The 13,899-nt window shown below is 38.5% G+C and overlaps 1 protein-coding gene across 2 annotated transcripts in view; it reads left to right on the forward strand.

Moving 5' to 3' along the window:
• The window catches only part of LOC115433097 (14-3-3 protein epsilon), a 60,626-nt gene that overhangs the window by 20,855 nt on the left and 25,872 nt on the right, over positions 1-13,899 (forward strand). For both annotated transcript variants that reach the window (XM_030154312.1, XM_030154313.1), the window contains exon 2: positions 12,291-12,490. In XM_030154312.1, the coding sequence (XP_030010172.1) occupies positions 12,291-12,490 (200 nt within the window). The remainder of the gene's footprint in view (positions 1-12,290; positions 12,491-13,899) is intronic.

The following is a 13,899-nucleotide window of genomic DNA, read 5'->3' on the forward strand; positions in this document are numbered from 1 at the left end:
GACCCTAGCCATAGAGCTGCTGAGCGTTTGTCACATGGAGTATTATTGTCACCTTATGATCTGTTGTGTTCTGTAATGTCTGCAGTAGTGATGCGGCTCAGTGAACCGCGAGACTAGTACATGAAAACCATACGGCCGTAAAACTGAAAATTAAACTTAAGACTGAGGTCATGTATCACTAACATATAACACCTGGACGGACTGTCCATAGACGTGCTACAGCAGGGGCAAACATACGGGCCAAAACCGGCCTGCCAAAGTTTTTAATTTTGCTCACAGTATGACTTTGGAAAGTGCAAAAATTATACTAAAGTTATTAAGAGTCAAAGGGATCATACTTGTTTTAGTTAAAGCTGCGGGAGACTTTTGTCACCAATTTTTCATCAAATCTGTAAAACCCCAATCATAGCCTAAGTACCATGAATCTATAAGTCTCTCTGATTACTCACCTGAATCTCTTCCCTCATGGTGAACAATTTCAAAGTGTACTCCACCATAAACAAACCATTTGTTTACAAACAGTAGGTAGGTAGGTAACTCAGGCATCTTCGGAGTTTTGTTACGCCGTGCATTGTGGAAAGCAGAGGTTTGTGCAGTGGCAGCTGCAACAAACATGACGTGGAAACTGCTGGAGGGAAGCTGAGCAAGCGGGGCTCCGCCTGGCAGCAGCAGCTGTTACAAACACGACGCGGAAATGGATGGAGGGTAGCGCAGCCATTTCAGTCGTTTCCGCATCATGTTTGTTGTAGCCGTATGATATCATATGGTTGCGCTGCTACTGCCAGGCAGCTACGCAAGCCTTTGCATGTCACGACAAAACTCCAAAGATGCCCGAGTTACCTACCGGCTCTGTTTGTAAACAAATGGTTTGTTTATGGTGGAGTACACTTCGAAATTGTTCACCATGAGGGAAGAGATTCAGGTGAGTAATCCCAGAAAGACTTACGGATTCGTGATACTTAGGCTATGACTGGGGTTTTTACAGATTGGATGAAAAATTGGTGATGAAGGTCTCCTGCACCTTCAAGGTTCCATATTCAGCCCAATTATCATCTCAAGTAAAATAATAGCATAATAACCTATAAATAATGACTCCAAATACAAATCCAAACACAATTCTTTATTCACCCAGAGACTGTCAGTGGGTTTATCTGACATTTAAAAATGAATTATTGCATTAGTCCAACTAAAACTGGATTTTAAAAGCACACGTCAATGTGTAAGCTCGTCTGAAATCGAAGTTTAAATTGCTAACACACCCATATAATGTGATTGAAAGTCGATCTTTTCCTGCAAGCATACAGACCAGTTGAACTACAGTAGCACAAGGTGTTCTGTGTTAGAGCTCTGCTCCAAATCTGGACTTGGAAGTTTAACAGCATACATCACATCTGCACAAAAAGTAGAGCAGACAGAAAGTATGCTATCTAAAACTTAGCGCTGATGTCCATTATCTTGCCAGGTTACCTCTGGTTTGCTAACTTGCTAGGTCACTATTGACCTTTGTTGTGGTCTGTGACACCTTAGGTTAACATGCTGAAAGGGTGCATATCTCCACCTATTGTAACGGAAGTGATATGATTTCAACAATAAATTGATTACTCCACTGCATGTATACTGAGACAAAGACAACCGTACAATTAAACAGACCACAGTCATAGCTTGACTAAGCTGTGCATGTAAATACTAGAGATCGACCGATATGGGTTTTTCAGGGCCGATACCGATTATTAGTAGTTAGAGGAGGCCGATAACCGATATTTGGAGCCGATATTCATTTGCAGTAAAAGTGTAAAAATTGGCGTGAAAAATTTGGAATAATGCAAACACTGAGTTTCGTTTAAATGCCTAAAACATGTTTATTTAATCAAACAAATAGAAAATAATAGCTCCAGAAGTGCATGGATTTCCTAGACTCAGAAGCATTTCTTATAAAGTTGAATAAAAGCTTAAATAAATAGCTCCCTGAAATTTTTCCACAGTAAATAAAGTAAAATTTAAATATAACTATAATGACTTATCTTTGTTTTAACTTCAAACACAACAAAAATACAGGGAGACTCTTGTAAACTCTTGGGCCACATGCTGACATCTGCTCAACTCATCATGCTTAATTTATTACAGCATTTGGGACGCCTTAAGATCATTTCATTATTAAATTTTATATTTTGCCATGCGATAGCAGGGACCCTGTCATTCAAAACTATGTTGCTACATTATTAATGATTAATATGACTACAGCTACATAAAAAATATAATAGTTTGAGTGCAATTAAACTCCTGACAGAACACAAAGAGCCTTTAGGGCTTTAATGAGCACACACAGGATTTAAAATGTTCCACCATGTTCAGATAAATCACCTCTGAATTTGACTCTCTCTCATCTTCACTTTAATTTTCAGATCATAGGACTAGAAAGCTCACAGTTTAAGTAGTTGTGAGTTGTAGAGTTCTTCATGTGACTTTAACACAAACACACTATTACATTACATACCAACACAGTCTCATCCCTAATAGTCAGAAATCGACGCATGCGGTCAGAGCCCCATAGCAGCGCTATTTGAGGGGTACCCCTTCCGCGTCAGATTTCGACGCGGAAGGGGTACACACCGTGGAGAGGCGAAGTTTTCTGGTGTGAGAAGCTCCGGAGAGAAAACACGTGTCAAAGGTAAACACAGAAAACTCTTCTGAAACTGTAATACACATCCCTGTGCTCTACATCTCACAACTACTACTAATGTTTCAGAAGAACGTCAGAGCAGAGTAAACATTAGCGGCAGCTCTGTTAACACATATCACCTCCTGACATGTCTGTGAATTAGACTGCTGATAATATGGAGATGGAAACAGTCTGTGATAGAAAAGCATGTGTGTGTGATTAAGAGAGAGCGCCTAAAAAACTCAGTTCACTTGTTTTAGGGACGCACGCTGAGGTGCAGTCTGATGAGCTTTTACCAGAACATTAGTTCATCAATCTGGTTCTAAACACTCAGCACACTATGGATTAGTAATGGGGAAAAATGTATGTAGAACACAGTCTCATCCCAAGTCAGTCCCAGTCTGTGTGTGTGAGGATAGCTTTAGCCTCAACCAATCAGAGGGCATGGGGTGGATAGTGAGAGAGTGGGGGGGCTGCATCTGAGCCAAAATAACCCACTTTTAAATTGATTTCTTAATATCGGCCCATCGGATTAAAAAAGGCCGATACCGATATACGTCAAATTTCCAAATATCGGCGCTGATAATCGGCCTGGCCGATAATCGGTCAACCTCCAGTAAATACACTGTATGAAAACTTGACAGTTGTGGGTAACCCCTTTTGTGTTGCCAATTTTTGTTGTTCATGTGATCTAAAGGCAAAAATTTGGTTCTAAGAGGAAAAGGCCCATCCAAAGAGAGGTATCAGTCTTTTGTAGAGGCTGTGGCTGGATGCCAAAAACAGGGTTAAACAAAGGGTGTGGTTGTCCAGTGTTACAAAAATGACTCCTTCCTGACCCTGCTGTTCAGAAGGTTGTTTGAGACACTGGTAGACAACCTGATGGCCTCTGAGAATGGAAAGCTGAATGAAGCCTTGAGTGTGATCAGTTGAGCTGGAACACTGAGAAAGCATTTAAACAGCACTGAGAGTTCACTGAGTGTATGTGAGTGCAGCAGAAAGTAATCAAAGCGGTGTAATGCTCCTCCTGGCTGGTAACTGCTCTGTGTTAGGTTACCAGTGATCTCCACAGAACCACCCCGCCCATACAGAGAACACCAGGTCTGTCAACTTCACAAACCCTATTATTGGCTGGCCATTAGGGTTGTCACAGTACCTGTACAGTACAAATAAATCTGTCATTCACACTGATTCAGACACTCTACAGCTATTGTGGCAAGGGTAGTAAATCAGAAGTCATTACTGTTTAATACCAGATAAACACAAATGAGAGAGAACATTCCAGTAAAAGTGCACTGGATGCAGACTAGATAATATCCTAGCATCATTTCAAGTTACTGGTTTACAAGACTCACCTTATGGTGAAAATAATCCTGGTGTCTGGTGACAACACAGTCCTGTAGGTAATAATCCTTTATTATGGATATGATAAAGGATTATTATACATAGATACAACAGGAATTCCCTCAATCTGAGATTTTTGTCCAATCGATTTGTCGAACAATTTCACCCAATTCTTTTCAAATTTGGCACACATGTTCTTTATATGTGCTCAATTTTCTCTCAGTTTTTTTAAGAAGTTCTTTGAAAAGTTTTTGAAAAGATTGAAAGTTAAGACTCAAAATTAATCTCTGGGTTGGCAGGGTATCAGTGAGCAGGAGGGGCAAACTGTTGTGCGATGACAAAAAGTAAGCTCTGCTTACTTTTCACTTATGTGTTGTGTTACTGCACATGTACACATAAGTAATTTAAATTAACCAGGTGGCTTATGTTTTGTCTGAGGCTGCATTTTGTCGACTGTGACTTGTAATAAAGTCCTGTTAGTTAAAAAAAACTTTATGGATGCTTACAAGGAAAGAAACTGGGTTACATTCATATGCTGTGAAACAGATGTTAGGGGCTTGACACAGATGCTTCATTGTGTTGTGTAGTGACTTGACCTCTCTCCAATCAATGCTAAATCCTTAATTTAGTTGTGCTACTTTGGGCTCAGTTGTGTTTATTTGGACCCTCTAATAAATTGTTGTTAAGAATTTTAGAGCAAACGAAACATTTTGATGTATGCTGCAACAAGTGTTGTCAAAATTGGCCAAAATGTCATTGATTGATTGATTTTTATAATAAAACAGAAAAGTTTTCATTTTGTCCCCGACATGGCAATCCACTGCAACACTCACAAATCCTGACATAGAGATGTTCATCAGAATTATTTCTTTTGAAACACCTATAGTCACACATTACACAATCAGTGTAGAACAAACACTCCAAATGAGTTGTGCAGCAATTATCACACATCTTATATCTGTGGGTGTATCAGTTGGTGTATTTAATGCAACACATTGCTTTTGACACCGACACATTTGCTGGTTCTCAGGTTAAATCTACATGACTTACGGTGCATTCACACCAAGCCTGTTTTATGGAACTCTAGTTCATTGCTTGGAAAGTCCAGTTTCGTTTGGGAAGGTCTGAATACCCAATCAAACTCCAATGTGGTTCAACAAAAAAAAGCTCTAGTCCACGTTGAAGTGAAGGTTGTAGTCTGCTTCAAGTGAACCAAATGCAGGAAGTGGATTACAATGCAGCTCCATGTTTTGTTTTCATATGGCAGAAATGAAAGGTGCCTTGCATTAATCAATAGATGAGTGAGGTTTCTTGGTCATTGTTTGTCTTGTTGCCTTCTTCAGTAATGCTTCATGCAGCACCGCCACAGGTGAGGAGGGGACTACATTATTCAGTAGGTTCACTTCATTTGACAAAACTGTAGTGCTAAAACAAACTCAGACCGGCTGAATGTTGTAACCCCAGTTGAACTGAATGTACCAGACTATTAGGGGTAAGTTTATACACTCCATAGTATAGATATTATCCAGTGGTCCGTGGTTTAAGGTTAATTGGAAACAGTGGTTTTGCAAACGTAGCTTGTGTACACCTTTATTCTTATTTCACAATTTTGTTGTCTGTCAAAATTCAAAGTACTTCCAAACAGGTGTTTTATGTTTCTCAGAGTGTAAATCACTCTCTGGCCAAGTTGGATTGTGAACTTTCTGCCACCATTAGTGCAGAACTGTTTTTGAAATGTTCGCTCACTTCTGTTTGACCTACCTGCTCTTTTTAAACCAGTGCAACATTTTGTGATTGCTGTCATGCATTGCATTCAGGTCAGGGGACCAGAGAGACTGTCAGATGCCATGCTGCATGATCAAATGCTCATTTTCATAATTGGATGTCTGTTTTTGTTTGAATACATATTTTAATTTAGAATATTTGTTGACAGCCCCAACTCATTTGGTTACGTGTTGAACATTAATATTAGTATTGGGAGGTATAGGTTGTGCTTCAAAATGACTATTCAGTACAGGTCTCAAAATTAAATGTTCCAAAAAATTTGAAAAAGTTGGACATCTCAGATTTCTAATGCATATCATATCTTCCTTATTTGCCTGGCTTACATCGCAGAAAATGTACACTTGAAAGCTCAGTGCCATCCTCAAAGCATATGATCAAAGTTCTGTAAAAAAGCTGTTCTCCAGGCTCCTTACAGAACCAACAATGGCAGTTCCCATAATTGATGTTTTTGCATCTCTTTTTGATGGTGACCTTAAGTGATATCATCGCGAATTTATTCATACATTATGCAAAGTTGAACCTTAAACTTATTTTGATGCTAAAGACATATCTAGGCAAATCAGTGTGTGACTTATTTTTTAGAATTATTGCAAAGCCTAGCCTAATATTCACATTAGCTGTTATTGAAGCAGAGGTCTGCTAGTTCATAAAATATGCCATCAGCATGTATTGATTGATTAAAAATGATAGTCCACATAAAATGGCTGGCATTATGTTGGCCAAGTGTCCTTTGATACAGTCTCTGGCTTTGAAGAGTACAATGAAGACTTTATGTAGAGTACTTTGCACAGTAAACACATCTTGCCAATTCTAGCTGACATGATGGTATGGCAGATAAACTTCAGGCTGATTTAGAGCACAGACGTAAGCAAATTGCCATTACTGCAGAACTTAAAAAGCAGAATGCACTAGATTCTGGTGTTGATGCATCCTTCCTTTTGAACAGCTGCTTGTGATTTGATTAAAGAGGCTTCACGCCATGCATATTTGGTGTCCCTCACCTGGGAAATGGCTTGTTGTGCAAATTGCTAACTCCTCCAGAGAAAAGCATCAAATTAATTTTCATCGCTGTTTTATTGCCGCTCCCATCCAGTGGTGCTCCTGGCCTGGTTCCTAGCTGCAGACACTTCTGTAGGTGATGAGGTTCTACATAAGAACAGTTTATAGCTGTGCAGGGTCCCAGCCACTCCAGTATTATAAGGGGGACCACAACCTTTTAAGGTTTTGAATGAATCTCTGATGGAGAAACTGTATGCTCATTTGGAAAACAGGAAGATCAATGTGTGCTACCTTCAAAATGGTTAGAATTGCTTTGTTGAAGTAAACTGATTATAGTATTCAATGTTCAATATTTATTATCAGCGGCAACTTTGCATATGTGCTTTTCATTGGCAGTGTGGACGTGGAGTGGTGGGTCTCCTCTGCTCTGACAGCTCGGACTGCTGCATGGGGCTACTGTGAGACTGCCTGCCTGTGAGTGCTGTGAAACAGGGGAGGGGCTCACAGCTGCATTCACGGCTCATTAAGGACTAACTGCAGATTGATACATGCTTTCCTATCGCATAATTCATCACAACCTGTGTCAAATTACAATGCAATATTTTTTTAAAACTTTATATGGAAAACTGTGGGGATTATGAAGCCATGTGCAAATCAATGCGACCTTCGCATACTTTGCGTGGAAATATGCTATTATTGCGGTGAATATGCACCGTTTTTGAAAAAATGCGGACCCTGCATAATGTGTGCTGTTTGCTTGATTCTGCATTGAATTACGCAATCGCATAATCACATTTTTCTGGAGGGACTGTATTATGTTATTATTGTGGTATAATAATTCCATGAGTCTGTTCAAGATTTTTGTCCTACTGATTTCTCGGGCACCATTCACCCGATTCTTGTCAAGTTTCACACACATGATTTTTTACTATGAGGAGAGGAGCAGTGTACAATTCGATGCTGGAATTAAAATGTTTGGATATTTTTGGATTTTTTAAAATTTTATTTTATTTTTTGGACTAAGTTTGAACTCAAACACTTTGTACAACCAATTTCTCTGACACAAGTGATGGGAAGTTTGGCTCTTTGCAGTGAGCCAGCTCTTGCAGAAAGTGCACATATTTTTCTTCAGAAATTTCTTTTTGTTATTCACATTTTTAAAGGGTCATTTATAGATGTAAACCTTGCCCAGCCCACTTCAGATTATAATGGGCTGTATGTGGCCCCTGAACTCAAATGAGGTTGACGCCCCTGCTATAAGGCTAAGGTGTATCAACCATGCTTTGATATTTTTGTTTGTACTCGTCAGTGAGAATGGTCCTGTTGATGCAGAAACCTTACGGCCTCTCAGACCATATGAATTTCAATTTGCTCAAATAGAAGTATGGAATTGGTAGACGACAATTTAAGGCCAATTCAAAAACATTTTGTTTTGTAGTTATTTGAAATTAGTTTTTACAGTCTGTGTGTATTGGTTTCAAATATAGCAGTATCAGTCTGTGGTATTACTGTAAACGGTATCATATCTGTCTTGGAAAAACAAGTCATGTCCTAGTTCAGCCAAAGGCCACTTGTTACATTGTCGCTCAGAGGAGGATGGGTGATATACCTTGTGCAAGGCACAAGGTACTAGAGCCCGACCGATATGGGATTTTTGGGGCCTATGCTGATATTAGGGGCTTATAAAAGCCAATATGATATACTGGCCGATAACCTATATATTGGTAGATAGATGAAATTAGAACATTGATATACACAAGATATAATAGTCTTATATTAGATAATGGTGGATGTGTGAATTAACAGTTGCATCTTTATCTCACAAAGATAATTTACACAACTGTAAAATGCTATATAATAGTCTTATATTACTAGTATGTGACCCATGGGGAACCACAGGTTGTAATCAATCAGTCAATCAAATTTTATTTATATAGCGCTAAATCATAACAAAAGTTATCTCATGACACTTTATATGTAGAGCTGGTCAAAACCAGACTCTCAAGCCAATTTACAGAAACCCAACAAAATTCTCCAGGAGCAAACACTTGTGACTGGTAACAGTGGCAAGGAAAAACTTCCTTTTAACAGGCAGAAACCTCAAGCAGACCCTGACTCCTGGAGGATGGCCGTCTGCTTTGATCAGTAGATGTGGTTGTAGATTCAGTAGTTTTGATGATGGGGAGAGCAGACTTTTTGGAAAAGATGTGAGTCTATATTTTGTAAGTAGTGACATAAAAATTGTGTTGTAAATCATTTTTTAAAATGTAAGCGACAATATACAGTATTAATACTCAGGCGCCTGCAGAATGAAATTGCGGTCCGTTTGGGGTCAGAACTGATGTCCCAACAGTCTTATAAGATATTATACAGGACATCAATAATACAAAGTACACTGATCTCTTTTTTTTTTTTTTTTTTTTTTTTTTTTTAGCAGAAGAAAAAAAAGGGTATCAATAATGCTCACTGAAAGGAAGAAAGAAGATAAAAATAAGGTAATATAAGTACATGAAATAAGTATGTAAAAAATGGATAATAATGATATTAACAAGCCTGTACACATAGCCAACCACACTTCAAGGAAATAAGACAAAAAAATAAGTAAATAAATAAATAAATTGTGCATAAATACATATATATGTACACACACAGTATAGCATTCATAATCATAGTACAAAGAAAGAAAAAGAAAAAAAAAACAAAGAGCCTAACAGTGCACATGTATATTTAGTATTTGGATATTCAAGCACAAAAGGCCACCATGAACAAAAGAGTAGCACAAAAAAAAGAAAAATTAAATAAAAAAAAAACTTGAGAGATGAGAGTTAGTACCATCTTCTATGTTCAGTCAAAGTCAGGTTTGCTAAAGTTATATATGTAGTCCAAGGCACCCAACATTTTTTAAATTTCTCTTGTTCAAGTTGTAAAGAAAATGTGAGTTTTTCCATCACAAAAATTTCGTGGATCACGGCTATCCAATTTTCAGTAATAGGAGCTTCAGTAGACATTCATCTCCTGGTGAGCACTTTCTTACTTGCTAACAATAGGACATTATGTGCTTGCGCTAGGAAAATGAAAGATACTGCCACTGTGGCTACATTAGTAGAAATGAGTGTAGCCACAAAAAGCCATAGCCAATCTGGGTCCCTGCAGCGGGGTGCGTAGCAGACTGCGGAGACAAGCATAGCTCCCCCAGGAAATTTTGGGAAAAATGAAGTCTTTTTCCTGCATTCTGGTGCATTTTGAGCTTAAAAATATGTTCAATCTGGCTTCAGTTTCATACAAAAAAAATCATAAAAAATTAACTTAAGTCAACATTTTCATCTAAACTATTTTTATTTCTAATCTAATGTATAACAAAACAATAAATGATAGACTTATAAATACAGTTATTCTGACCACTGATGGTCCTGATGTTCATGAGATTCAATATGAGATTCAATATAAAATAAATTTACCAGTGAGACACCATTAGGGACGCACCAATACCACTTTTTTTTCCAGACCGAGTATGAGTACTTACTTTTGAGTTCTTGCCGATACCGAGTACCGATACTAGTACTTAATAATCCCATTCTATTTCTTAGTTCCTTGTGTAAATATGCTTTATTGTCGTTGTCATTAGTGTGACTGGAAAAAAGTGCTGCTACTGACATTTAATAAGTTGGAATGAGCGTTTCTCAATTAATCCACCAGGGGGCGCCACTCTTAATTAACCATACTGGACAAATACCACGAAGAAGAGTAAAGTTTTTTGAGAAGAAGAAGAAGAAAGTCAGTGATTCCAAACGTGGAGACAACAGAGGCAACATTAATGTGATACTAATGTTGCAGCGTTTTCACTGGTAAGGTTTAAAAGCGAAGCTTCAGCAGGTAGAGAAAAGAGAAATGAGCCATAAGTTTTGTTTTCACTCCCACTGGTGGCGGTCTGCACCGCTCCATACCCCTCTCTGTCTGTGCAGTGTGCATTCATAAAAAATCGGAAATGTTTGGGTGAGTTTGATTGCTCTCAGCAGTGCTCTTCAGTAGTGGAGACCGCATTTGTTATTTTCCTTGGTTACGAGGGCTGTTCAATAAGTTCATGGCCTCACCCAGAACAGAACAACACAGACTGATAATTTATATTTTATTTTTCAACATAATCTCCATTTACAGCAATGCACTTGGTCCATCGATGTTCAAGCATCACTATCCCATCACGAAAGAATGTAACATCCTGTATTATAACAACCAGTATTTCTGGGTGAGGCCATGAACTTATTGAACAGCCCTCATAGGCTACATGTACTATATCTCTGTATTGTATTGAAAGCTTAGAACCCAAACGGTTTGCACCCTACTTTTCAGTAACCTGGTCGCCCGAGTTCTTGGTCAGATTTTCTCCCGAGGGATCACTCATTATCTCCCACAGCAGCCCAAACATTAGCGTGTGTGCTGCGGCTGCTCTTACACCTGTACTGTGAGCATCAACCTAACTTGACGTGGCTCTAGCGTGATTGGTTCGGTGTGGTGCTACATTATTATGGCTGTTCTTATGTCTATCAAAACATGGACGAATGAATTCTGTTGCAATTGCATCGAGCAGGTTTCATATTTCTATCGAGGAAAAGTTACATTGCAATATATATATCGTTATCGTTTTATCGCCCAGCTCCATCTGAAAGTGTTAAAACAAGATTTGAATTATAAAAAAATAAGACCTGAATCTGAAAAGATAAAACATGCAACTGAAAAAAAAATAAAACCTCAAATATCCAAATATATAGGAGAGTGAAAAATGAAAAATAATTTATTCAAAAGAATTACCGAAGTAAGGCAAAATTATATTTAACCTGAAAAAAACTTTTCATACACTTATTTGTAATTTGAATACATTGTCGTATTTTTCAAAATTCAAGATACAAAACTTTTGGCTTCAGAATAGCTCCACAGTGGTTTCTTTGGGAATTTTCTATCTCTCTCTCTCACTATATTGCCTTTTTTGCGGGATCTCTGTATAAAAGTGGCTACGGTTGTGCCTCCATAACCCATGAAGGTTCAAGTCGTTCCACTGTCACATTTCGTCTGTGCAGTAACTACACATCTCTCTCTCACGCTCTCACTCACTCACTCACTCACTCACAGTACTTGGAGCAGGTCCATGCAGGAGCCTGCTGTCCCCAAATCTCTGTAGCGCTGTCTGTGCAGGTGCTTTCAGCCATGTTTTCAGAGGCCAAACATTGCAACAAACATGTGTGCCTGGAGTGCTGCTGCTTCTCCAGGAAATGAGCAATATCACTGTGAGTTTTCAAAGTGCTGTAATCAAACACGGTTTTCTTGATAATTACAATTTAAATGGTAATATTAACCGTCTGGAATTTTACTGCGGTTTATCGGTATACCTGTAATTGTTACATCCCTACTGCTGAGTCATTTAGCCCGTAGTAGTCATAGCTGTCATTGTTAGTTTGTCTCACTCTTCCTTTAGTCTAAACCATATCTTGTGTACCTTTTTTTTCTTCTTCAGAAATGGTGGAGTCAATGAAGAGGGTGGCCAGTTTGGACCTGGAACTGACGGTAGAGGAGAGGAATCTGCTCTCTGTAGCATACAAGAATGTGATTGGTGCCAGGAGAGCCTCTTGGAGGATAATCAGCAGCCTTGAACAGAAAGAGGAAAGCAAAGGCAGCGAGGACAAACTAAAGATGATCCGAGAATACAGGAAAACGGTCAGACACACTGCTAGACACACATCAGACAAAATTGGTACTTGTACAGTACTGTTGAGTCAGTTAAGCTTGACAAGGAACTAAAAAAAAAAAAACCCAGAGCCACACCTTGCTGTTTCAATCACAGATAACTGCAAAGGATGCACTCGATGGTAATCCCATTTCCACATCTAGTCGGCAGTGTGCCACAGTCACTTTCCCCTTTTGGCAACAGATCTGAAGCTCTCCTCCACTCATCTCTGAGAGGAAATGGTGTGTTTGGTTTTTTGTTTTACAGCCCAGAAACACTTGTCTGAAAGAAATTATTAAATTATAAGGCAAGCAGGAACCATGTCTCAAGTTAAAATCTGTAATTTTTAAGATAGTAAATCTTCTAGAGGGAAACATAGCAGCCACTCACAGTAGAGCACAGTGCACTGCAGTTAAACACTCCATTCCTTTATCCATTCTTGTTGATCTTCCATGGTTTCATGTGAAATTGCTATGATTCTGTCAACACACTGGTTTGGAAATAGGAAGGAATGCTTCCATGTTTAAGAAGAAATTTGGAGAATTACTTTGCGTTTCATGTCAGCCTCCTTAAGCTAAGACATAACTTGTGTTAGAATTAGAATTGTGTACAAATCTGCTGTCTTTTCATTGTAACTGACAAACAAAGGCTCTAAAATGTCACACATGTAAGGTGGAGGAAACATGAACACTGAAATATGTTATCGTACTTCTGCTTTGAGATGCATTTAAGGAACATGCTGTTATACTTTTAGTACCTTTTTAAAACGACAATGATATTTTTTATGTATGTTCTTATTTAGTGTTTTATGTATGGATTTACTACTGATTTTTATTGTGTTTTATGTATACTTTTTCATGTATATTTCTAGTGTGAATGCATGGCTGTGATTTCTATTTTGTGTAACTTCTGCTGCTGCTGTCTTGACCAGGACACTCTTGAAAAAGAGATTTTAAATCTCAATAAGCTAATAATAATAAAATCCTAGCTCTGGGAGAGCTACAAACTGTAGGAGCAATATAGAAGAGTCCAAACAATAGGTTCCCTGCCAGGAAAACTGGTTCCAGGACCAACCATGAACTGTGTACATGTCATTATGTAAAAGTTGTGGCAGGCCTTGTACTGATATGGTTCTTTAGTCACTGGAATAGTAAATGTGTTCTTAAAAATTTGCAGATAGTGCTAGGTGTGCATTGGTTTGTTTCAGATGACTGTGTCCAATTTCCGTTAGCAGTTTATGATTTCTGTCATTGATTGCCATTAGTACTCCCAGAACTCACTGCAAGACCCAAAAGGGACATTTGGTTTCACTGTGAAGCCCAAACTTAGGAAGTGTAAAGGGAATTTCATCTTCTGCATTTTTCAATGCTTTTGACTCAGAAGCATCATAACATTATGA

This window comes from Sphaeramia orbicularis, chromosome 14 (genome assembly GCF_902148855.1).
Source record: "Sphaeramia orbicularis chromosome 14, fSphaOr1.1, whole genome shotgun sequence".
Lineage (NCBI taxonomy): Eukaryota > Metazoa > Chordata > Actinopteri > Kurtiformes > Apogonidae > Sphaeramia > Sphaeramia orbicularis.